Source organism: Odocoileus virginianus, chromosome 24, assembly GCF_023699985.2.
Source record: "Odocoileus virginianus isolate 20LAN1187 ecotype Illinois chromosome 24, Ovbor_1.2, whole genome shotgun sequence".
Taxonomy (NCBI): Eukaryota; Metazoa; Chordata; class Mammalia; order Artiodactyla; family Cervidae; genus Odocoileus; species Odocoileus virginianus.
In genome coordinates this window covers 51,885,630-51,911,678 of record NC_069697.1, presented here as the reverse complement: position 1 = coordinate 51,911,678, position 26,049 = coordinate 51,885,630, and the positions used below count along the sequence as shown (strand labels likewise).

Here is a 26,049-nt window from a genome sequence, read left to right as displayed (position 1 = left end):
CACTCCAGTATTCTTGCCTGGAGAGTCCCATGGATGGAGGAGCCTGGTGGGCTACAGTCCACGTGGTCACAGAGAGTTGGACATGACTGAGCAACTTCACTTTCACACAAAGATAACTTGTTATTAGTTTGCACTTATTTGAAGTGTTTGGATGCCTTTGGTCACATGCCATGGAGTATGACTAAATAGAATCAGCGGCTGTCTTGGATCTATATGATTGTTCTTTTCTCTCAAAGTAAATAATTGAGTACATTTTATAACTTGATAGTATCTCTCTCTTATTTAGTGGGCTGGTGTCATCTCATGGGACCAGTGCTTGGAATAAGAGGACATCTAAATTAAAAGAAGTATATCTAAGTCATGGGCTTCCTAAGTGGTGCGAGAGGTAAAGAACCTGCCTCCAAATGCAGGAAACCTAAGAGAAGGAGGTTAGATTCCCCGGGTCGGGAAGATCCCCTAGAAGAGAACATGGCAACCCACTCCAGTATTCTTAGCTGGAGAATCCCATGGACAGAGGAGCCTGGTGGGCGACAGTCCACAGGGTCGCAAAGAGTCGGACACGATTGAGGCGACTTAGCAGGCCATGCACACACACCTAAGCCATACCTCTGTCCTCCACACACTGCATGACTCACTGGGACAGCAATGCTGTCTTGGTGACATCCAGGGTCACCATCTCCAGACTGTCTGATGCTTGGCTCCTCAGCTGCTGGACTCCCTTGCCCATCAGACACCCAACCAGCAACTTGAAGCCTCACAGGTCCACCTTCCTGGCCAGCAGGTTCACAAGGCCTACATCACATTGTTAGCTTATGGTGAACAATGTCAGATTCGTGATCTCTGAAGAAGGTTTAGCTTCAGGACCAGGGACCAGGCTTGATCACTCAAGAGCTTTTGTGTAGCAGAGTTTTATTCAAGTGAATGGGGACAGAGAAAGCTTCTGACACAGACATCCAAGAGGGGATGGAGAGCGCCCCCCTCATTTAGCAAGGAAGCTATATACTTTTTCAATTGGTTATTACAGTAAATCAAAAGAATGTCTCAAGGTTGTAAAAGTCTTACCAGACCCACTTCCATAATATACATTTTAAGATAACAGGATTAGTCAGAATGTTCTCAAGGAGAAACATGTCCTCAAGCAGGATACATTGTTGTTATATAATCCTGACTACAGACTATTTATTTATTTGATAGTCTTTATTAGAAAGGGCTGTGCTACAGAACTTGGACTATTTCTTCCCTTTGAATGAGCTTCCTGATGAAATGACGCACATATGATAAGCAGTACTGCATAGTCGAGGCCTGCCACAGCAAAGTATCAACCAGGAGTGGTCACTAGTTGGGCTCAGTTTCTGAGAAGTTAATTTTCTTCAAACTGTTACAAGCTGACAGGCAGAACCATTGCCTTCAAGCTTCCTGAGAGATCCCATTGAGACCAGCCAAACGGCAGCTAGAAAGCTAAGTGGACGCCTCCAGCCAGCTCCTTGCCTTTCTCCCGCTATTCAAGACTGCGTTACCAGGGACTTCTGTCTGCAGATGGCCTCGACACTCCCACGCTCACACAGGAAGCCTGGGTTATCTCCTACAAGGGTGATTTTTACACGACTACTAAGGCAGTCTGTAGTTTGGAGTGTCCAGAGGTAAGTCACAGGGAACAGAGCAGCTTTGGACAATATCTTCATCCCAGCAGGGAATGACCACAGCCAGGCTGTAGACTGGGTCCATCTGCTGTGTGGGAGGGCGGGCAAGATTTCTTAACAGCAAGGTCAGGGTAAGACAATGTTTTTGGTAAGAAAGATGGAGTTGGCCTTGAGGAGAAGGAAAACGGTTTTATAAAAACACAATGCCATAGACTGATGAAAAACCACTACAATATTGTAAAGCAATAGCCTCCAATTAAAATAAAATAGTTAATTTTTTTTAAAAAGGAAAAAAATACTTAGAAAAAAACAAACAAAAAACCCATAATGCCAAAAGGTAAAAATACTTAGAAAAAAACAAACAAAAAAACCATAATGCCAAAAGGTACATCCGTTCTTGGAATACCTTCCTATTGTAATAATCACAGTAATTATCCCATAAAATATCCTCACTTACTTTTTTTTCATATTTAGCCCCCCATGTTTGTGGTTTTCTGCCAGGGTTAGAGGGGAAAGCGAACTTTAAATTTGGAGTAACAGGATGGGCTTGCTAAAAAGGAAAACTCTGAGATAGAATGGATGGTGGAGAATGGATGGCAGGCAAGAAACAATGATGTGAAATCAAAGGAAATGACCAGAGGTAAAACTGGTGAACTGGATGGCCTCTTGACTGCGATTGGCTTTTGCTTGGTGGGAGGTGCTAAGCTACAAAGCAGGTGCAGGCTCACGGTTCTAAGTAGATGGAATCCCTTGATGGGTTTCTACCCTTGTCTTCACATTTTAGACAGTACAGCTGAGTTGGTACCATGATCTTACATGGAAAGTGGGTTCAGAAAACTAATTAGGCAAAAAAAGAAGCTGAGGTTCACGTGTTTGTATTAAGACCAATTTCCCTTTTCCTCCTCGGTGTGGCAGGAAATGAAAGACTGAGACGAGAACATGAGCAGAGGTGGCCAGAATCACCTCCTCTCCACGGTCCGATGGAAACTGGTAGTTTTGATCTGAGGTGTCCATTTCTGAGGGATGAATTCAACCAAACAAACCCTACTGTTTGGGATCACAGGAATGATTTATTAACAGAAAAAAAAAAAAAAAAAAACAAAACATTGGTTTTCATGGAGATCTTAGTAAAGTATAATCCCAGAACAAATCCCACACAAATTTTGTGTACAAAACTTACCTTAATTGAAGCAAGTATCTTAGATGCTCTCCTTTTAACCAAATGTGCCTCAGTTAAATGCAAAACTGTTTGTGTGTGTTAGTCGCTCAGTCGTGTCGTGGACAGTAACCTGCCATTCTTCTCTGTCCTTGGAATTTCCCAGGCAATAATACTGGAGTGGGTTGCCATTTCCTTCTCTATATTACAGACTTTAAACTGAGTTTGTGTGTGTGTGTAATCATCAGCTCTGGGCTTAAACAAAAAAACATTTTATGTGACTAAAACTAAGGAATGTAGGGAGAAGTTTGTCCTTTTCACCTCCTTGAGAACTCCAGACCCCTATCTCCTCGAGAGTCCCAGATCCCTTCCTCCTTGAAAACCCTAGACTCCTTATCAACCTACCTAAGAATTAGTTCTCTCAGCCTGTCACAATCGAATCATAGTTGTCTTGGAGGTGGCTTACCCATCACTGGCCTCTCAGATACCAGTATAGAAGACGAGAGAACCACCCAGGGGAGTTTTTTCTCCTCCTCCTTTGGCAGAAGGAAATTCAGATCTCTTTTCCTGGCAACCTTGGAAGAACTGGCATTTCCCTCCTTACCTACAAAGCCCTCTGAAATGTTTCCTATGTGGAGTTTCAGTTCTGCCTCTGAAAATTTATAGTTGCAGTTCATATTCATCTCCTGGTTGAAACTTGTCCCTGACTATTTAAACAAACATGTACAATTAAATTTAAAAAAAAAATCCTACTCCTCCTGTTCTTCTGTAAGAAATTCCAAAAGTAACATTTTGCTACTGTTTTAAGTTTGGCATTAAAATTCTCACTCTTCAGTGGTAGCAAAATTGATCTTCTTTAAAACTACGTAGCCTCAGAATGAACCTATTTTGTCTCTTTGGAGCAGTTTCTTGGAGTTATCTGGGGTGCTGTCTCCTAGACTGTAGTCTCATTTTGCCCCAAATAAAGTTTAACTTGCAATGCTTATGTTGTGCATTATTTTAAGTCAACAGTGAGGTCACCCAGAGTCTCACGGGCCTAAACACAATGCAGTTGGGACTGGAGTCCTGCCACCTCTCCATCATACTTCCAGAAAGTGAACCCTGGTCCCTCCTGCTCTGGAAGCTTCAAACCTCACTTCTTTCCACATCAGAATTCACCAGAGTGAATCTTCTAGTCTTAGAGAAAAGGCTCTGCTTCTCTGAGGCATGGTATAAACTGTTGTTGACTTTAAATAGTGTCAACTTGAAAGTTGAGAGTTTGGCAGCCTGATGGCTGCTGGATCGCAGGTATTAGTTTCTTTCCTGGGATCTCTTAGGGCTCAGAAATTCACATTTGGAAGGCCAAAAATCAGTGATGACTGTGACATCCTTGTTTATTGATATGGCAGGAATATTCCATTTCTCACCCACAAGATGCATTTCCTGTTGCTTCTTTCTCTAAGTTCTGTAATTTCTTTAAAGATATTAAGGTTGAGGGAAACTAAATCTGGAGAAAGTACAAGAAATGTAATTGTTTTATCCCATAAAAATCTCACCCTAGGTAAAGATGTACCAAATTGGCTCCTTACCTGAGTGGGGAAGGGGGAAATGAGAAACCAAGGAGCAATGAAAATCTATAAATTAATATCTCAAAGTATTACCTAGCTATAGGTAATATGGCCAATCCCCCTCATAAATTTTTGAGTCTTCAACAAGAAAATTTATTTTTGACCTAGATTTAGCCCTCTCAATAGCATGGAGTCTGAGGTTTGAATTTTCCAAGGCGATAGGCACTGTGACCAACGTTCCCATTCTGTCTCGTGACTAATGTAAACGATTTGTAGCAAGTTAGGCCCTTGTCAGTGCGGGTCACAGACGCACAAATCCGACCCATCTGGGTCTCTTTTGAGTCAATAAGATCCAAGGAACGCACTGGTGAGGGCTCTGGGAAAGATACTTCCTTGATCTTTAGTGTCATGGAAAGATAGGCTCTTGCTTCTCTTAAAAGTTGTGGGTGAGTCCCATTGGCAGTAATGCCATGACAATAAAGGTAACTGGACTTGGGAGAATGACGACAGGGCTTCCCCAATGCCTCAGTGATAAAGAATCCACTTGCAATGCAGGAGACACAGGAGAATCGGGAAGATCCTCTGGAGAAGGGAACGGTAAGCCACTCCAGTATTCTTGCCTGGAGAATCCCACGGATAGAGGAGCCTGGCGGGCTACAGTCCGTGGGGTTGCAAAGAGTCGGACGCGACTGAAGCAACTTAGCATGCATAACGACTGCACCGTGGATGGCAGAGCAAAGAAGTAGTAAGATGATGCAGCTCATAGCTGTGGGGTCCTGCTCTCTTTCTTTGTTGCTTAAACCAATGTGAGTTGACTTTTCTGTTACTTCATGCTCAATGCGTCCTACCTGATACAGAATTTGACGCCAGGAATAGAAGTGATGCAAGTTAACAGACTTAGTGGGTTGTGTGCTGGTGCTCTGAAAAATGTCCGCATCCTAATCCCTAGAAGCTGTGAGAGTTACCTTATTTGGAAACAGGGTCTTCTGCAGATGTAATTAAGTTATATTTAGTTATTTTCAAGTTCAGCTGGATATTGAAGAGACACAGACTAAAGATTTTTTAATTAAATAAAATTCACATTTGACTTTTATTACATGATCATTTCTCAAGATCAAGTCTTTTCAACAGAACTTCATATGGCTCAAGAATTTAAGGCTTTTTAAAAAATAATAATTTTCATGACTCATATGACATTGTTGCAAACTTCAGAAATTTATTCTCCTACAACTGAACTTCTAGTCTGGGGATCTGAACACCTGAGTTCTGTCAAGGCTATTATGGTGGAGGGGTCCCTTGTAAGTCATTTCCTCCTCTGAGCATTAGTTACTCCTGTGGATATCAGCAGTTTCAAGTACCCATAAATATAAGAATCACCTAGGTGCTTGTTAAGAATACGGATTCCTAGGCCCCACTTTAAGCCTAATGAATCAGATTTTTTAACATCGAGGCCCAGAAATCTGTATTTTAATTAACCAGATGACTATGTTATATAGACAAGTTGGAAAACTACTGAGTTAGATTTCTTCTAGGGTTCCTCGACTTGCCCACGAGTGTCCAGGAGTCTCCAGCAGAGGCGTGGGTCGGCGGTGGCCTGCTGCAGGGTTGGGGGCCATGTGTAGCAGTGCCTGCATGGGACCTTTTGAAGGATGTCGCCATTATCCACATTCAGTTCAGTTCAGTTGCTCAGTCTTGTCCAACTCTTTGTCACTCCATGGATGGACTGCAGCACATCAGACATCTTCATTACCTCCACCATAGTTTGGCCTCAGGTCAAATAACAGGGAGGGAACACAGTCCCATCAACAGAAAATTGGATTAAAGATTTACAGAGCATGGCCCTGCCAACCAGAACAAGACCCAGTTTCCCCCTCAGTCAGTCTCCCCCATCAGGAAGCTTCCATAAGCTTCTTATCCTTCTCCATCAGAGGGCAGACAGACTGAAAACCACAATCACAGAAAACTAACCAATTAGATCACATGGACCACAGCCTTGTCTAACTCAATGAAACTGTGAGCCATGCCATGTAGGGTCACCCAAGATGGACAGGTCATGGTGGAGAGGTCTGATAAAACATGGTCCACTGGAGAAGGGAATGGCAAACCACTTCAGTATTCTTGCCTTGAGAACCCCATGAACAGTATGAAAAGGCAAAAGGATAGGACATTGAAAGATGAAGTCCCCATGTCGGTAGGTGCCCAATATGCTACTGGAGATCAGTGGAGAAATAACTCCAGAAAGAATGAGGAGATGTCCTTTTCATCATAGGGGACTGGAATACAAAAGTAGGAAGTCAAGAAATACCTGGAGTAACAGGCAAATTTGGCCTTAGAGTACAGAATGAAGAAGGGCAAAGGCTAATAGAATTTTGCCAAGAGAACGCACTGGTCATAGCAAACACCCTCTTCCAAAAACACAAGACAAGACTCTATCTAGACACGGACATCACCAGATGGTCAATACCAAAATCAGATTGATTATATTTTTGCAGCCAAAGATGGAGAAGCTCTATGCAGTCAGCAAAAAAACAAGACTGGGAGCTGACTGTGGCTCAGATCATGAACTCCTTATTGCCAAATTCAGACTTAAATTGAAGAAAGTAGGGAAAACCACTAGACCTTTCAGGTATGACCTAAATCAAATCCCTTACAATCATTCAGCGAAAGTGACAAAGAGATTCAAGGGATGAGATCTGACAGAGAGCCTGAAGAACTATGGATGGAGGTTCATGACACTGTTCAGGAGGCAGGGATCAAGACCATCCCCAAGAAAAAGAAATGCAAAAAGGCAAAATGGCTGTCTGAGGAGGCCTTACAAACAGCTGTGAAAAGAAGAGAAGTGAAAGGCAAAGGAGAAAAGGAAAGATATACCTATTTGAATGCAGAGTTCCAAAGAATAGCAAGGAGAGATAAGAAAGGCTTCCTCATGCATGAGACAAGTGCTCGGACCTGGTGCACTGGGAAGACCCAGAGGGATCGGGTGGAGAGGGAGGTGGGAGGGGGGATTGGGATGGGGAATACATGTAACTCCATGGCTGATTCATGTCAATGTATGACAAAAACCACTACAATACTGTAAAGTAATTAGCCTCCAACTAACAAAAATAAATGAAAAAAAAAATTAAAAAAAAAAAAGGCTTCCTCAGCAATCAATGCAAAGAAATAGAGGAAAACAATAGAATGGGAAAGACTAGAGATCTCTTCAAGAAAATTAGGGATACCAAAGGAACATTTCAAGCAAATGTAGACCCAATGAAGGACAGAAATGGTATGGGCCTAACAGAAGCAGAAGATATTAAGAAGAGGTGGCAACAATACACATAAGAAGTATACAAAAAATATCTTCATGACCCAGATAATCACAATGGTGTGATCACTCACACTCACCTAGAGCCAGACATCCTGGAATGAGAAGTCAAGTGGGCCTTAGGAAGCATCACCATGAACAAAGTTAGTGGAGGTGATGGAATTCCAGTTGAGCTATTTCAAATCCTTAAAGATGAGGCTGTGAAAGTGTTGCACTCAATATGCCAGCAAATTTGGAAAACTCAGCAATGGCCACAGGACTGGAAAAGGTCAGTTTTCATTTCAATCCCAAAGAAAAGCAATGCCAAAGAATGCTCAAACTACGCCACAATTGCACTCATCTCACACACTAGCAAAGTAATGCTCAAAATTCTCCAAGCCAGGCTTCAACAGTACATGAACTGTGAACTTCCAGATGTTCAAGCTTGATTTAGAAAAGGCAGAGGAACCAAAAATCAAATTGCCAACATCTGCTGGATCATCAAAAAAAACAAGACAGTTTCAGAAAAACATGTATTTCTGCTTTATTGACTATGCCAAAGCCTTTGACTCTGTGGATCACAACAAACTGGAATATTCTGAAAGAGATGGGAATACCAGACCACCTTACCTGCCTCCTAAGAAGTGTGTATGCAGGTCAGGAAGCAACAGTTAGAACTGGACATGGAACAAGACTGTTTCCAAATTGGAAAAGGAGTATGTCAAAGCTGTAAATTGTCACCCTGCTTATTTAACTTATATGAAGAGTACATCATGAGAAATGCTGGGCTGAATGAAGAACAAGCTGGAATCAGGATTGCTGGGAGAAATATCACTAACCTCAGATATGCAAATGACATCACCCTTATGGCAGAAAGGGAAGAAGAACTAAAGAGCCTCTTGATGAAAGTGTAGGAGGAGAGTGAAAAAGTTGGCTAAAACTCAACATTCAGAAAACTAAGATCGTGGTATCTGGTCTCATCACTTCATGGCAAATAGATGGGAAACAGTGGAAACAGTGGCTGACTTTATTTTTCTGGGCTCCAAAATCACTGCAGATGGTGACTGCAGCCATGAAATTAAAAGATGCTTGCTCCTTGGAAGAAAAGTTATGACCAACCTAGACAGTATATTAAAGAGCAGAGACATTACTTTGCAAGAAAGGTCCATCCAGTCAAAGCTATGGTTTTTCCAGTGATCATGTATGGATGTGAGAGTTAGACTACAAAGAAAGCTAAGCGCAGAAGAACTGATGCTTTCGAACTGTGGTGCTGGAGAAGACTCTTGAGTATATGTGCTGCCAAAGCAAGCACTGGAGAAGACTCTTGAGAATCCCTTGGACTGCAAGGAGATCCAACCAGTCCATCCTAAAGGAAATCAGTCCTGAATATTCATGGGAAGGAGTGATGTTGAAGCTGAAGCTCCAATACTTTGGCCACTTGATGCAAACAACTGACTCATTTGAAAAGACCCCGATGCTGGGAAAGACTGAAGGCAGGAGGAGCAGGGGATGACAGAGGATGAGATGGTTGGATGGCATCACTGACTCAATGGACATGAGTTTGAGTAAACTCCAGGAGTTGGTGATGGTCAGGGAGGTCTGGCGTGCTGCAGTTCATGGGGTCGCAAAGAGTTGGACATGACTAAGTGACTGAACTGAGGGTCCCTTGGGGCTTCCCTGGTAGATTACTTGGTAAGGAATCTGCTTGCAATGCAGGAGAGCTGGGTTCGATCCCTGGGTTGGAATAATCCAAGTTCTGCAGGAGAAGGGAAAGGCAACGTGCTCCAGTGTTCTGGCCTGGAGAATTCCATGGACTGAATAGTCCATGGGGTCGCAAAGAGTTGGACACGACTGAGTGACTTTCACTTAGGGGTTCCTCACAGCTCCAAAATTTTGACTTACTGATTTCTGTTTCTTATACTGTTGTCCTGTCTCTGCTACTAGATGCTATGCTAAAACAGAAAAACCAAAACTGCAAAATAAAGAGTGAAAAACCAATATCATGATTTAATCATATTTGTATCCTTCCTTGGTGATGGACAGGGAGGCTGGTGATGGCCTGGTGGGCTGTAGTTCATGGGGTTGCAAAGAGTCAGACACGACTGAGCGACTGAACTGAATTGAACTGAATCCTTTCAGCTCCTACACAGTGTTAGTCTGTAGTAGGCCCTCAATAAATAGTTGAAGAATTAATCCATGGTAATTTAATAAATAAATGTTATTTTATGTGAGTCCCAATCACCTATGCATACAGAAATCCATAAAAGAGAGAGAAAACACTATGATAGATTTTATGTGATATAATCTTGCACTCCGTGTCTGTCCTAATACATACTTTAAATAAAGGGCTATGTGAATAAGGCTAATGCATATTTAGAGACACAGGAGGAAAGTGGTTGGGTTTTCCTGTGGGCTACAGTATCCCACAAAGTTTCCCAGTGGTGGTGATAACTGAGGGAGGCTCACAGTTCAGCAGGAGCTAGTTTTCCTTTCCCTGACTCTTCCGGGTCAAGAAAAGTCATATCCTAGCTGGGAAATAGGTGTTCTTGGAGCCATGCTATAGGTCTTTAAGTAATTTTTTAAAAATTTTACTTTTTGGCCATATTGTGTGGCATGTGGGATCCTAGCTCCCTGACCAGGGATCCAGCCTGCACCCCCTGCATTGAAAGTGCAGGTTTAACCCCCAGGGAGTCCTTGCGCTATGTAGCTCTTTGGACCTGCAGAGGCCACCCCAAGTTTCTGGGGGCCCCAGTGAGCGAGAAGAGGCATGCATCTTCTGTTAGAAGTTACCCACAAACTTGCCAGCAGCGGGCAGGGTGTCAGCCAAGCAAAGCGCCCCCAGAACATCTGATCCCTCTTCTTGTGACCTGATGGCGGGCTTCTCTCACCCCCCTCCCCTACACTCCACTGATCACCCCCGAGGCTCCCCCGCTCAGACGCTGTCTGCTGGCCTTGGGAGGTACCGGCTCAGGATGAAGTCTGTCACAGGGGTGGGAAGCTTAGCCAACGGGAGGTACACGAGTCTGGCATCCAGGCCAGGGCTGTACCGGACGCGGGGGCTCCGGGAAACAATGGCATGCTCCATGCTGTTGGTGACTTCGCTGATCCTCGGCTCTGCCAGCTGCATTGTGCTCTTTAACTTGTCAGTATCTGTGTGAGGGTACAAGACAGGAAAACAACCAAAGGCTCTATTATTCTTTATTAAAGATCACGTCTTCTGAATTCCATCCAAGCTCCTATTCTATCAGATTACAGATCTAACATTTCAGGCAGATCTCACAAGCTCCAGGCTGTTCCTTAAACAAACTATAAATAATCTTATTTCCCTTCCGCAATTCAGTAATTATGTACTGAATACCTCCTATTGTGTTAGACTAGCAATGAGAAGAACTGTGCCCGGTTCTGCCACTTTTTAGCTGTGTGACCTTGAGCTTAAACTGTTATCATTTGTAAAATAGGAATGATAATACCCTGCCCTAGAAAATAAAGATGACTATTAGCAAGGTAGACAGTGGAGAAGAAGAGGATAGAAAATGGGTGAATATAAGTGCACAGAAAAATTGGAAGGAAATAAGGAAAAACATCTGGTGAAATTCCTAGTCACTAGAGGGGTTTTATCCTCCTATATACCTCCTGGAGTTTCCAAATTTTCTATAAAAGCCTGCAGGGGAAAAAAAAAGATGTTATTAAAAAATAGTAACACTGCCTTTGCTTTGGTTATAAGGTCATTATGGGGCTCTGATGAGCTAAGGCATTGACGAATGAGGGCCATTCTGTTAGCCTGCTGCACGTGGATGTGGAGATGGTCCAAGTCCACCATACTCACAACACAGACAGGAGACAAGCCACATGATAAGCTTATGTAGCCCTGATCTTCACCCTCACCCTTGCTGAGACAGGAACAGATCAATGGGACTCATACTTCACTGAGTGCCCCAAGAACTCAGGAGGAAGTGATGCCTGAGAGCCAGGATTCATGATAAGGACTTAGAACTTGAAAACAAAGAGCAAAAGCTGTCCTGATTTTGGGCATGGTCCAGGAAGCAGAGAAGTCACCCCTTCCATGCAGGACACTGGTGGGTGGTTGATAAGGGCAGAACAGAGTTGTTCAAGTATCCTTCACCGCCCTCCCCCCAACCCTAACTCCAAGGAACTCCCTTTCTCTTTCCTAGGGAGAAAACTAGTGAAAAGAGGCAAACTACATCTTGAAAGTGAAAGTCCCTCAGCCGTGTCTGACTCTTTGCCACCCCATGCTTTAGGCAAGAATACTGGAGTGGGTTGCCATTCCCTTCTCCAGGGCATCTTCCTGATACAGGGATTGAACTGGAACAATGAGGTTGCCTGCATTACAAACAGATTCTTTACAATCTGAGCTAAGTCCAAATGGAGTCCCCCAAAAGAGCCATGCTGACTCAAAGCCAGAAGGTCTATGGTGAGATAATGTCCTAGGAATCCATGGGTCTGACACAGAGTGCGCCACAAGCAGGGCCCAGGCAGGCAGGTGAGTGTCAGAGGCCTCAGCCAAGAAGCTCAGGGTCAAGGCTCCTCAGAGGCAGGGAAGGCTATGCTGTCATCAGGGGAGGCAGGCTGCTGGGATGAGATGGCTTTGGAACCAGGTTCTGAAAGAAGGGAGGACCCACAGAAGCAGCAGGGTGGAAGAAGCTCTCTGAGACCTGGAAATACTCTGTGGCACATTCTTTCCTTGTTCTCTCAAATATTCACTGTGCTCCTGCTTTGCACTCAGCATCTAGCTTTTGACACAGACTGGAAGGGAGACAGAGGTCCCTTTAGCCCATCAGTCCCCTGGACAGTGAGAAAGAATGTGAGCTTTGCATTCAGACATCCAGGAAACATTTGTGCTATTGTGAAAATTAAGCAAAATAGTCTATAAAGGGGCTTCCCAGGTGGTGCTAATAGTGAAGAACCAGCCCGCCAAGGCAGGAGACATAGAGACTGGTCAGGAAGACCGGCTGAGCCCTGGGTTGGGAAGCTCCCCTTGAGGAGGGCATGTCAATCCACTCCAGACTCTTTTGCCTGGAGAATTCCACGGATAGAGGAGCCTGGCAGGCTATAGTCCACAGGGCTACAAAGAGTCAGACATGACTGAAGCAACTCGGCACACACGCAAAGTCTATAAGATAGCAAGAATGAGGCTTTGGCACTTAGTATGGACCCACCAGTTCTTCCCTCCCTGAAAGGGGACTAAAGGGTAATTTTGGGTGTTTTCCCAGCCAGAGTTGAGATAAAGAAACTTGGCAAGGGGCTATGTTGTTCTGAAGCATGCTAACCAAGCCAGGCTGTGGCTCAGTTCCAGGCCGTGATGACCAGAACACTGTGTCCTGTTCACACACCTGTTCCAGTGACTCTGTGTGCAGCTTCTCAGGAATGTGCCCAGGTTAGACTGCAACTAGCTGCCACTTCCAATACAGTTCTATTTTCGGTACAGCTAATGGAGAAGACTCTTGAGAGTCCCTTGGACCACAAGGAGATCCAACCAGTCCATCCTAAAGGAGATCAGTCCTGGGTGTTCATTGGAAGGACTGATGCTGAAGGTGAAACTCCAATACTTTGGCCACCTCATGCGAAGAGTTGACTCATTGGAAAAGACCCTGATGCTGGGAGAGATTGGGGGCAGGAGGAGAAGGGGAGGACAGAGGATGAGATGGCTGGATGGCATCACCAACTCGATGTACATGGGTTTGAGTAGACTCCGGGAGTTGGTGATGGGTAGGGAGGCCTGGCCTGCTGTGATTCATGGGGTTGCAAAGAGTCGGACACGACTGAGCGACTGAACTGAACTGAATGGTGCTAGTGGTGGAGAATCTGCTTGCCAATGCAGGAAATGCAAGAGATGCAGGTTCAATCCTTGGGTCTAAGATTCCCTGGAGAAGAAAATGGCGACCTGCTCCAGGATTCTTGCCTGGAACATTCCATGGACAGAGGAGTCTGACCGGCTCTAGCCCATGGGGTTGCAAAGACTGAGTGGGTGCGCGCATGCACACACACACACACACACACACACACACACACCACCATTCCAAGATACCTGGCCTGATCCTGGGATTCACAAGCTAGGAGGCTATTTGGTTGGCCATAATAACCAGCTGTGACGGCCCCTCTCCACTCTCCAAAGAGACCTGAGATTCACAGGATTCCCTTAGCTCAGGGTGAAACAGAGCTGCCTAGAGTGCCTTCCTTTTAAATATTGGGTGCTTTTTCTCTTTACTGACCTAACAAGCACTTAGTGCGTGTGAGAGAGATACTTCACAGATACCAGTCCTCACAGAAGCCCTGGGAGGTGAACACTATCATTAACTCCATTCTCTAAATGAGAAAACTGAGGCTTACGGTGACTAGGTAGCATTCCCAAAATCTTCTAGCTGGGAAGTGACAGAACCGGGATTCAAACCCAGGCAATCTGGCCCAAGCAGCTGTGCTCTTAATAACTTCTCTGTAGCCAGGACAGATTCACCTGCACCTGATTCACCAGCATAGGGATGTTTGGCGCGGGGGATGTGGGGTGGGGTGGTGGTGGTGGGCGCCGCGGGGAGAGGCCGAGGTGGGGAGATCTCTCCTAACAACCCCATCTCCCCGCAGCTATGGTTCTGGCACTCCCAGCAGTTCTCAAACCCCCCGCTCTGCCGCCAGCGGTGTGGCCTGAGGCTCATAATGGCTCTGAGCCTCCATCCCAATATCTGGAAAATGAAATCGGGTCGGCGACTCCCACGACCTCTCCACCCCGTTCAGAGACCCCTTTCCCTTCCGGGGCGCTCACAGATCCGGAAGTAGTCCTCTCCGTAGCTCTCGCGGGTCTCGGGAGGCAGGCGCTCCCACAGCTTGCGCATGCGCTTCTCCAGGCCCTCCTTGCCCAGAATGGCTGTCCGGTAGTTGCCCGGCTCGATGATGCTGACTTTCACCCCGAAGTAGCGGAGCTCACGCCTGGGGAAGAAGAGCCTGGACTCAGTCTGGGACCCCACGACGACCAAGGGTCATCAGGGAGAGTCACCTCTGACACCTCCAGAGGAGCTCATCTCCCCGGGGGATCAGGAGCCTGGGGGTGCGACCTCCACCCCTGCCCCAGGCCCAGCGCTGCGTTCATGCAAATAAGTCCTTTCCCAAGCCTGCCTCTGGGCAGTTCACCTTAGGCTGGCCCAGCCCGGAGGAACCTAGACCACGCCTTGTTCCCACCAGCTCCCTCCCACTAGGCCCCACCCCCAGCACCCAGGTGGCAAAGAAATGCGGGGTCTATACAAGGCTTGCTTTTTCCTTGGAAGGTCGCCACAGTGCGTCTGCCTCCAGGCCTCTCTGTCTCTTTGGGGGACTCTGCCTCCTCTTCACACAGGCCCAAAGCAGTCCAAGGGAAGGCTGGCCATCACCACCCCACCTCTTTTCACCCCTTTTTTTCTAGGTCCCTGGGGAAGGCCCCTGGTGGGCTAGTCTTTTTCTTGCTACTGTTTTAACATCTTCCCTCCATAAATGCCCCCACCCAGCTCTCTTTTCCTGGGGTGAAACCCCCCCGGAACTCCCACCCTGAGTGGTTTGGCACTTGGGCCCAGTCACCTGATGCTGTCAGAGAAAGCCTCAACACCAAACTTGGAGACGCAGTAGCCTCCACCAATGACAGCAACACGGCCCCCACAGCTGGACATGTTGACAACCCTGCCCCGGGCTTTCTTGACCATGGGCAGCATGTGGAGGGTCACTTCAATCAGTCCCACCAGGTTCACGTTGATCACCTTCACAAAGTCCTCCTTGGTCAGCCATTCATTGGGACCACTGGGCAGGCCCACGCCAGCGTTGTTCACCAGGGCCCAGAGGCCTGGGGGTGAGATGGAGGGGGAGAGAACCAGACAGAAATCAGCAGTGTCTCTGGAATATCACCAGCGTCCACTGCCCACCAGCTCTGGGCTGCTGAGGATGGTTAAGCATGTTCAGAAAGCACACAGCCAGACTGGGGGTGTGGGGTGGGGAGCAGCCCAGAGGAGCATGTTTCTAGAGGGCAATTTGCTGATTCACATAGTCTACCAGCTTAGCTGTGCCCTGTACCAGCTATGAGCCAGGCTGAATAGGATCTAAGCTGTTAGCTCAGGGAAAAAGAGATCTCATTTCATACCAATGAATTAATGTTTCAATTCCTTCCCCCATCATACTTCCCCCTCTCTATTCATCTGAGTGTAAGAAACCAATTCCACTTCACACATTACCAAAATTGCTCCATTCATTCATTCATTCACACATTTGTTCATTTCATGCATCTGTCAGTTATCGAGGAAGGTGCCAGAGGCACAAAATGAACAAAACAGTCTCTTATTTTTCTAGGAGTTCACAAACCAGAAAAGAAGTAAGATTTATAAACAAATATATAAAACATTTAGATAATTTTGGAAAAATGTGAAAAGAGCTCTCTTTGAAATATTTAAATGAGTTGGTATTAATACAAACGGAGACAAATAATGCTAGGTATTATCACTTAGCTCTCCAGGGGCCAGAGTTGAAGAGCCTCAAGTTCTAGTCCTGATTCTAACTCCAGCCTTGAAATCACTTCCTTTCCCTGGGCCTCAAGTTCTTTGCTGGCTGGATTAGGACAGTTGTTTCCAGCCTGTGGTCAGCAATCCTGAGAGCTTTCAGGCTGAATCCCATAATGTGTTAAGGAAGGGAGATGCAGGAGAACCTCAGTTTTCATTTGTTTTACATAGTGAGGTTCCAAGTAAAATTCCATGTGGGGAGGGGCTTGGGGTTCCATCCCTTCCCCTCCCCCTGTCTCACTACCCTACTTGGGCTATGTAGCCTCAAGATAGTCTTCCACGCGCACATGGTTAGGTCTGGATGTACACACCAATCCTGCTCACCCCTTCCCCTAGGGTAGGGGTCCCCACACAAGCTGTGTCCCCACCCTCTCTTTCTGCTTTCCTCCAAGTAGAGACCACAGGAGACCCCTGGTGGGCAGGACTCAGAACTTCCCAGCTAGAGGAGACTCTTGCCTTGCAGTGAACAGCATGAGCCCCTGGGACCCAAAGACTGTAAAACCCGAGCAGTTCTGTTAAAAAGCTCTGCCTGCTGGCAAACCAGGACAGCTTTAAACTCTTTTTTTTCCCTCTGCAAAGAGATCTAGAGAACTTTCATAACTCTGTGAACAACTTCAGGGTCAGGTCAACTTGTCATGTCCAGAGACTCTAAGCGGCAACAAGAAAGCATATGAGGACCCCTTCCCCCATTTCCCAGTGCTGCTTAGACCCTGCACTAATTCCGGGAAGCTGTGTACGGTGGGTTACATGGGAAAGAGGAATTAAAGTAGCAGATGAAATTTAACTCAACTGACCTTAAAATGGGGAATATATGCTGGATTAGCCTGCTGAGCCCAATATAATCACAAAGGTCCTTCTAAATGGAAGAGGGAGCCAGAAGACAGAGAGGCAGAGAGATGGCAGCATGAAACGGACTGCGCCTGACCTTGCTGGCCTTAGTGATGAAGAGGTCATGAGCCAAGTTGTGCAGGCGGCCTCTAGAAGCTGGAAAAGGCACGAAAGCAGTCTTCCCTAAAACTCTCTTAACACATTGATTTTAGCCTGGGGAGACCCATTTTGGACTTCTGACTTCTGGAACTATAAGATAATAAGTATGTGCTCCCTTAAGCCTCTAAGTCTGTGTGCATTTATTACGTGTGCTCAGTCACTTCAGGTTGTGTCCAACTCTTTGTGACCTCATGAACTATAGCCCAGGCTCCTCTGACCTTGGGATTATCCCAGCAAGAATACTGGAGTGGGATGCCATTTCTTTCTCCAGGGGATCTTCCTGACCCAGAGATCAAACTGTCTGCATCTCTGCATTGCAGGCAGATTCTTACCACTGAGTTGCCTGGGAAACCATAGGAAACTAGTATTACCTGGTGAATCATTAACACAACGTGCTCAAAGCTGAATGTAGGGTGCTGGGGGGAGGCAGTCTGTTGAAGAAAGAAACTCACTCTTGCTGAATTATTCATTACTTAGTTCTTTTCACAAATATCTACTGAGCACCTTACTAGATGCCAGACACAAGTAAGTACTCAGGATATATAGTAAATAAAAGGAACAACACCCCCCCCCAACACACACACATGCCAACCCCAGAAGTTTTATTCTAGAGGAGAAATAGATAATTAAGAAAACTAAATAAAACATTGAATATTGAATAGTGGTAAATGACAAAGAGGGAAATCGAGCAAGAGTCTGCCCCTCCTGGGCCCCAGAGTTCTCTGCTCTGACTCGTGTGCACAGTCCCCAGTTTATTTCCCTCAGGAGGCAGGACTTCCTCCAGACTGCTGCTTCTACAACTGGGCCACGCTTTCCTCCCATTCCTACACCCACGTCCTGTATGTGGGAAACTCCCTGGGCTGGTCCCCATGCAGTCCTACCCAGCCCTAGCCCACAGACTTCTTTCTCAATAAGAGCAGCCCTCCTGACATAGACACTTACCCTCAGGTCAACCCAGTATCCATTAGGATATGAGAAAGAGGACAGGTCTCGCTCCTCACCCTGCAATCTAGCCCGATATAGTCAAGGAGAACAAATGCCCTGACTCAGGGCGACCAACCTCATGTTCCCTCTTCCTTCCCTCCAGCCTGACCCCAGCAAGAAACGTGCTCACATTTCTGCAGGAGCTGATGACTAGAACAACCGAAGTCCCAGTGGGACACTTAAAGGTTTGGACATTCAGAACACATGTTCTCTCCCTGATCTTCTAGTGCAGCTACCCACCAAACCCTGCCATCCCTCTGAGTTTCTGGGAGAGGAAACTTCCTTGGAAAATCATCTCTTCATGTGGACAGTCCAGTTCGCTTCTCCGGTGGCACTAGTGATAAAGAACCCCCTGCTGATGCAGAAGACACAAGAGATGTGGGTTTGATCCTTGACTTTCCAGAGAAGATCCCCTGGAGAGGGGCATAGCAACCCACTCCAGTATTCTTGTCTGGAGAATCCCACGGACAGAGGAGCCTATCTACAGGGCTACAGCCCATAGAGTCTCAAAGAATCAGGCACTGCTGAAGCAACGTAGCATGCATGCTTGTGGACAGTCCAAACCATGCAGCAGTTTCCAATCCCACTAAGCCACAGCCTCAGTCCCTTTCTCTCCCACCCTACCTGGACAGGGTCCCTGATAACTGTCAGATGCCTGTGGCAGACAGAGAGGAAAAGAAGGATACACTGAGAAGAGCAAAGAGTGCAATCTGTCCCACCTTGTTCACCCACTCGGTCCCTCACCCACTGGGCGGCCGCTTTGATGCTCTCTGTCTTGGTGACATCCAGTAGGGTGGTCTGCAGCCGATAGGAGGTGTCTTGCTGAAGCTTCTGGGCCCCTTCCTCAGTGAAGCAAGCAGCCAGCACCCGCATGCCCCGATCAACCAGCTGCCTGGCCAGGAGGTTCCCGAAGCCCGAGTCACAGCCTGTGATGAAGACGTACTTGTCTGAGAGGTTGCGGACCAGATTGCAGTTCTTGAACCAGCGGTACATAAAGGAGAGGTCCGAGATAGCTGCCATGGTGTGTGGGGGGGGGCCGGAGATGAGAGGGGATGGCCAGGAAGAATCAGGGTCGGGGGACACCAGGAGAGGCGTGCCCTCTGAGCCACAGCCTGCTGGAGCCTGCTGAGAAGGGCTCTTCTCCCTCCGGCTGCCAGCCACAGATGCGCAGCCCCTGCCTGAGCCACTCTGTAATTTGTGTAGGTGGAGGCAGCACCGCACCAATTAGCCAGAGGCAAGAAATTCAAGTTCAACCTGAAGCTTTGTTACTTCAGACAGCCCTGGTGGCCGCCTGTCTCTCTCCTCCAGCCCTAATGGGCGAAGGTGCCAGGGATGGGACAGACCGCAGTGGTGACGATGGTGCTAAAAGGTGGCTCACCTGGGTGGCCTGAGCAGGAGAAGGAGCAAGGAGGACTAAGCCCAGAAGACCCATCCTGGAAATCCCCCACCTCCAGCCCAGGGATCAAAATCATTTGTTATGAATGCAGGCATGTAAAGAAATGTAATTGTTATTTTGAGTGGAAAGATGAGGACAAATCTGTTAACGCAAAACAAACAGAACTGGTTTTGTGTCCTTCAAACCCGAAGGGAAATGAGTTCCAGTGTATCAGCTCTTTGGAATTCTCTGTTCTTAAGTGAGTCTCCCCTGATGAGAGAGGATGAGAAATAAAGGGTCTGCTCCAGGGTGGATGCGCCTCCATCGTCTCCAGGTCAGAGGCAGCAGGCCCTCCTTAAGGGAAACTGGTTATGTGAGACCCCGAGCTCCCAGAAAGCAGAAACTCCTGAGGGTCTCAGGGCCTGGACCCTTGGGAGATGATGCTTCAGTCACCAATGAGGAGTCCCCACTTCACTCTAAGCGATCCCAGCAACACCCACCCCCCACCCCACCCCCAGCAACTGGACAAGCAGAGAGCTTCAAGGACCGAGGACAGATCAGCCTCCCCAGGCAGGGCCCCCAGCGGGCGTTTTCTTCTACCCCCAGGTCCAGGCACCTGGCAGGCTGAGTTGAGGATCCTGAAGAGAGGGGAGGTGATGTCAGGGGAAGCAAGAGACTATAAAGTGGAAGCAAAGGACTATAAAGTCAGCTGACACAGGGCTTAATGGAAAGTGCAGAGGGAAGGGAGGCCAGGAGCCAAAATGATTATAGGCCATGAGGCTGATAAAAGGTCCAGCCACAGGTAGCAAGAAAAGTCAGGAGGAGACACTTGGGGCACAGGGAGGGGAGGGAGGAGGAGAGAGAGCTCTGGGAGAAGCGTGATTGAGACCGAGGCTCAGCCAGATGAGGAGGGGTGCCCTGGGCAGCTGTAGGAAGGACCTGGGGCCGGGTCCTTGGCTCTGAGAGGGGATGACATAGGAAGAACTGAGGACGCAGGTCAGGGACTTGGGAAACTCTTTGTGTCAGGTCTTTGAGGGAAAGGAAAGATTCCAGGCCATGGGGCAAAGAACCCACACAGAGGTAGAAGGGAAGCCAGTAAAGCAAAGGAAGCAAGGAAATGAGACAGAGGTGTGAGTCATCCACACCCAGCATTGCAAAAATATGGGGACAGGATGATGCTGGGGTCTGTACTGGTTCTCTGGACAAACCTCTAGGGTCATCATTCTGCAGGACCATCCTGGTGACCAGCCTGAAGGACCCAGGACCTACACCTTGCCTGTCTAGAGGGTCTGACATAGAAATGAAGCCACGAAGTCCCCTAGAGTGAAGGACAAGGATGCTGGTATGCTGCACTCTCTACCAAGGTTAGTTAGCTCTAGACTCCGATAAAGCAGGTGTCATCTTAGGAAATTGCAGGGAGTTTGGGCACTCTATACCAAGGGTGCTGGGATTTGGTGGGGGGTGGTGTCAGTTCATGGACCCAGTCCTGGGGAGCAGACCCAAAGCCTGTAGGATATGCAGATGGGAGATGGGAGGTGGAGGCAAACCTCACTTCCTTCTTGCTCACCCCAAGGCACCGCCTACAGTTGATGTGGACAGCATCTCAGAATTGTGTCTGCCCCCTTGGTGAGTGAACAAGGAAGTTTCGGCTCAGGGAAGTCGGTCAGTGTCACTCAAGGGCTGAGCAGGCCCAGGAATGTCCCAGTTCCTAAGACCGCCCCAGATGGTGAGATCCAGGGGATTGTCTCTAAATCTGAGAAAGAATGAGTTGGAACTGCCCCAACACAGGCCTGGGCCTGACCTCCCATCTCACGGGCCTGTCTGCTGGTTGCCAGCACACACAGCGCTTCCCTGGACTCAAACTTCCAACGTCAGAAAAGGCAGGGCGTGTGGCGGGAGATTGGGGGCTGCAGGCAGCACAGAGAGCTCTTCTCCCGGGACTGAGAGCGCTGCCCCTCTGGTGACCGGCCCTCCTCCTCAGCTGGCGCACGAGGCTGCTGGTGCCCTGTGCGTCCTCGGCTCCTGCCACAGGTGTTTTCAGTGGGGACAGGACCCTTTACTTCCTCCAAGCCATTTCCACCCCATGGGATGGGGGAACCACGGCACGCCCTGAGGAGGTGGCCAGAGACAGAGCGCGTGGGGCCGAGCCCCTTCCCAGAGGCTCACCCCCTCCAGACAGTGCAGAGTCCTCAGGGTGGCAAGAGGGCCGTGAGGCTTAGAGCTTTGAGATGCTGCCCAAGGCACAGGGCACAGATGTGTGCTATTGGGTCCCTCTTCCTCAGCCACAAAACTTTGTCCTTCCTTCCCAATATCCCAGAGCCTCAGGAGAAGCCTGGGACAGAGATGAGGAGGAGGATGACCTTGGAAATGGAAAGCTCCCTCCTTCCACCTTCTTTCCTTCCTCTTGAAGCATCATCCCTCACACAGCACCCCGACTAGACCACTGTGGCCCCCAGTCTTGACTTGATAGGGCCCTGGCCCTTGGGGAGCTCCGGTAGACCGTGGCACCCATCAGGAAGGAGGGCAGGTAGCTCATGGGAAGTAGACAAGCTTGGCATCCCAGTTAGGTGAGTATCAGGTGTGTGGGTGGCAGGCAGTCAGGGTGTGTCCATGCAGTTCATGACCAAGCACAGAGATTCAGCTTGCATTTTTCCCAAATATTTTGATGTCTGTTCAGGATGAGAAAGTTTCTGTATATGTGTATATATATATATATATATATTTATATATATATATATTATTTATATATATATATATATTTCCACATCCCTCCATTCCAACTCACGGCTCTAACACAGGGAGAAAATTTCTAAGAATTGCTGCCCTCCCCTCCTCTGTAAACCCATGCCCCAAATTAATCTTTCAAATTCCCCAAGAAGCACCCAAACTCTTACCCCAGGAATAACTGTTCTACACTAAACAACCTCTGGCTCCATTTCTGAGAATATCCAATACATAAACTGGATATTTCTAGAAACACTAGAGTGGGCTTCTTTGGTGGCTCACTGGTAAAGAATCTGCCTGCCAGTTCACAAGACTTGGGTTCCATCCCTGGGTGGGGAAGATCCCCTGGAGGAGGAAATGGCAACCCACTTCAGTATTCTTGCCTGGAAAATCCCATGGGCAGAGGAGTCTGGAGGGCTACAGTCCATGGGGTCACAAAGAGTTGGACATGACTTGGCTACTAGACAACAATAAACACTGAAATCTAAACACAAGAAAACCAGCTGCTCTAATGTCAGTTTGTCTTGAGTCCACAAGTCTGTCCTCCCTAGATTCAGTCTCTTCCCCAAACAAGGGATTCAGATGAGACAGTGGTCCCCAGGTCTACCAAGCCTGAATCCTTTCCTTATGTCACCAGCTGACCACGTGGGACCCTGAGGACAGAGCTAATGTCCTCACTGCGTGGATGACTCAGGGCCTGGAGGATGGACCTAAGACCAGAGGAGGTGCTGATGATGGACCCAGGCTTCCAGACAAGGGTTTCCTTCTCACTCCAAGGTCCACAGCTCACTCACCTGGTGCCAGGAATGGCTCCCCACAGAGTTCTTTGACCTGTAGAATTGCCCGAACCCATGCCTCCTGGAAGCCCCCATCCAGAACCTTGGGGTTACTCATGCTGGTCTTGAAGTAACTGTGCTTGATCTCTAGCCACCTTTACCCCAAAGGTGGTAGGAGAGTTCCCTGCTCGAGGCCAAGTGGCAGAGAGGCAAGGCATTCAGAACCTCAGGAAACAAACAGAAAACAATAGAGTCTCAGTTCAGAGTGGAGTGGGATAAGCTTGAAAGTTTGAGGAGCTGTGAAGTGTAGCAGCCAGGGAGAGAAAATTGATGATGATGGTACTGTTTTTATATAGAGCTTGAATAATTTGTGAAATAGTTTATTTATAGGGGCTTATCAACTTTGTGTGTGTGTTAGTTGCTCTGTCGTGTCTGAGCCTTTGCAATTCTGTGGACTGTAGCCCACCAGGCTTCTCTGTCCATGGAATTCTCCAGGCAAGAATATTGGAGTGGGTTGCCATTCTCTTCTCCAGGGGATCTTCCTGACCCAGGGATCGAACCTGGGTCTCCTGCATTGCAGGTGGATTCTTTATGGGCTGAGCCACCGGGGAAGGCCCTTATCAATTCTAAATCCTACCAACAGTGATGCAAGGCACCACTTAGAAGCGATCTCCTCCTGTTCTCTGCACATGTATTCAATTTTCAGAGTTTGCCGGTATCACCTCCTTCATACTCCTCAGCTCCCTCTCCCCCTTTCCTGCTCTAGTCAACGACCTGGCCATCTGTCAGCTGGGTTATTGTAACTGTCCTGTAAGGAGCGCCTCCCTGCCTGTGGTCTCGGCTCCCCCACATTCAAAGCCACGCCTTGCTCTAGAGGTTGATTTGGCTATTTTAACTCTCCTGATTAAATCTCTTCTGTGGGGTTCCATTGCCATCAGAAAGATGGTCCCCAGCCTTTCCAGGGCCTACATCTTTCTACAAGCCCACCCATGCCCACCTGCCCCTGGCGGACCCCACAGCTTAGGCCGCCCACAGTCACACATTGAGCTGGGCATAGGCTGACACCACTCCCGCATCCTGAAGCCTTCCTGCCCTACTTTGCCTGGTTGCCAGGGTCTCAAGTTCACTTCTTCAGTCCTCAGTTCAGACCCTTATCTCCTGAACCCTCACCTCATTTCACTGGCTACCAAGGCTACCTACCTTTGCTAACTTAGTCACAAGCAGCAAAAAAGATGATAATGGCATTACTGTATCTCTTTTTCCTTTCTCAGCGGTCAGACACTTTAGGCAAAGAGCCAAATCTTGAACCGGGAACACTTTCTGAGGACTCAGAAGTGCCCAAGAGGTATCTGTTGATTCACGTTAAGTGTTCCATGCCCCTCTTCGAGGGCTCCCTGAAGCTGAATATCGCAGGGGTTATGGACATGGGCTCCGCAGCCAAGTAATCCAGATTCCAGTTGTGCCTCAGATACTTTCTGAGTGTGGGCCCACATCAAAGGTGGAGAGTGGTTGAAGCAAACTCTGTAGTCCTGGAGCCCATTCTGACATCCGAAACTTAGAAAGGTGCTTCCCAATGAAACCTACACAGAGCAAGAGAGAGGGCTTGGAAGGCCCGAGAAGAAAGGAAACCCCTGTAAAAGTTGGCACCCACCCAGAGGCACACAAGTGGGGAACGAGGGAGGGTCTCCGTGCCAAGCCAATACTTGAGGGACTCTGAGAAGGCCTCCATGCTGTTCTTGAACGTGAAGGAGCCTCCAGCCAAGAGGCTCAACTGGTCCATGATGCTGGAGGCGTTGACCACATGGCCCCCTGCCTTCCGCACCAGAGGCAGCCGGCTCAGGGTCACCTCGATCACCCCCAGCACGTTCACCTCTAGCAAGTACGCAAAGCCCTGTTTGGTCAGCCACTCACTGGGTGCGCTGGGTATGCGGATGCTGGCGTTATTCCCCAGACCTCAGAGTCCTGGGAAGAATGAGGACAACAGTGTGCTGGGCCCAGGAGAGAGGACGCGGCCGTGGGGCCAAGTCACCTTCCAGCTCAGATTTTCAACTGAGTCAGCAACAGCGGGCCAGGAGGTGGAAGGGAAGAGCGTTCAGCAGAGGAAGAGAGGGTGTGGCGGCTGCAGGGCTGCCAGGGCTTGCATATTCTTTGAGCTCTTGGAAGGCAGGGATGGTTCTACTCATTTTTCTGCCCATCCGTAGGCAATAAGCCCCTTTATTAAGGTCACAGACAGAGTTTGGGAAAATAGAGTGATGCTCACAAATATCAGAGGAGAGAGACGGACTGGGAGAGAGGAATGGTAAGAAACAGAAATGAAGGGGAAACTAGAGAAGAGAAAAAGGAAATGAATGAAAAAAGAGACGCAAAAAAACCCCAAAACTATGAATAATCACTTTCTGCAAGCTGGTTGGGAAAGACACAGTTGAAAACCCCAGATGGGAGAATTTAGAGAGCAGGTCTGCATTGTGCATCAGGAGACAAGCTTTGAAACAACCTGCACCAATTCCTAGGCAGTATCAAGGCTTTGAAAATCAAAACACCTTGGGGATCTTCCCAGTAAATGAACAAACACAAAGAAATCTGGATGGTATCTCTGTTCCCCACATGCTCCTTCACCCACTGGGAGGCCGCAGCAATGCCCTCTGTCTTGGTGATGTCCAGGATCACCATCTGCAGCCTGTCTGACGTCTGGTTCCTCAGCTGCTTGGCCCCCTGCTCCGTCAGACACGCAGCCAGGACCCTCAAGCGTCGCAGGTCCAGCTGCTGGGCCAGGAGGTTCCCAAAACCCGAGTCACAGCCCGTGATGAAGATGAACTTGTCCTGGAGGTGGCTCAGCACCTGCCTCTCCCGGTACCAGCGCAGGAGGTAGAACAGGCCCCCGAGGACCGCCAGGTGCAGCCACATGGCTGTGCAGGGGACAGTGTCTAAAGGCTCCAGTTGAGCTAGACTTCCAGCACTCTCTGCCGTGGAGCACTCAGATATCCTCCTGTTCATACTGGAGTCCCTTCTGATCTAGATTTTATGGTTCAAACTGTCTGTGCTTATGTCA

The 26,049-nt window shown here is 48.0% G+C and overlaps 1 protein-coding gene and 1 pseudogene across 1 annotated transcript; both read right to left on the bottom strand.

The window, feature by feature from the left end:
* Positions 1 to 9,609: 9,609 nt before the first annotated feature.
* SDR9C7 (short chain dehydrogenase/reductase family 9C member 7) lies at positions 9,610 to 19,145 on the bottom strand. Its single transcript, XM_020878395.2, has 4 exons — positions 18,845 to 19,145; positions 15,190 to 15,448; positions 14,405 to 14,568; positions 9,610 to 10,779 (listed from the first exon to the last, which is right to left on the bottom strand). Exons 1-4 carry the CDS (start codon positions 19,143 to 19,145, stop codon positions 10,562 to 10,564), a joined length of 942 nt encoding a protein of 313 aa, XP_020734054.1. The 3' UTR covers positions 9,610 to 10,561.
* Positions 19,146 to 19,435: 290 nt separating this feature from the next.
* Positions 19,436 to 26,009, bottom strand: LOC110127955 (retinol dehydrogenase 16-like; annotated as a pseudogene).
* Positions 26,010 to 26,049: the final 40 nt, after the last annotated feature.

Bases quoted from the DNA above. Each gene is read 5' to 3' on its own strand.
- SDR9C7 (XM_020878395.2), bottom strand. From the start codon at position 19,145: ATGGCAGCTATCTCGGACCTCTCCTTTATGTACCGCTGGTTCAAGAAC. The intron at 15,449-18,844 runs GTGGGACAGATT...TCTCACCCCCAG, and splicing joins GGACCGAGTGGGTGAACAAG to GCCTCTGGGCCCTGGTGAAC. The intron at 14,569-15,189 runs GTGACTGGGCCC...CTTCTTCCCCAG, and splicing joins GCTTTCTCTGACAGCATCAG to GCGTGAGCTCCGCTACTTCG.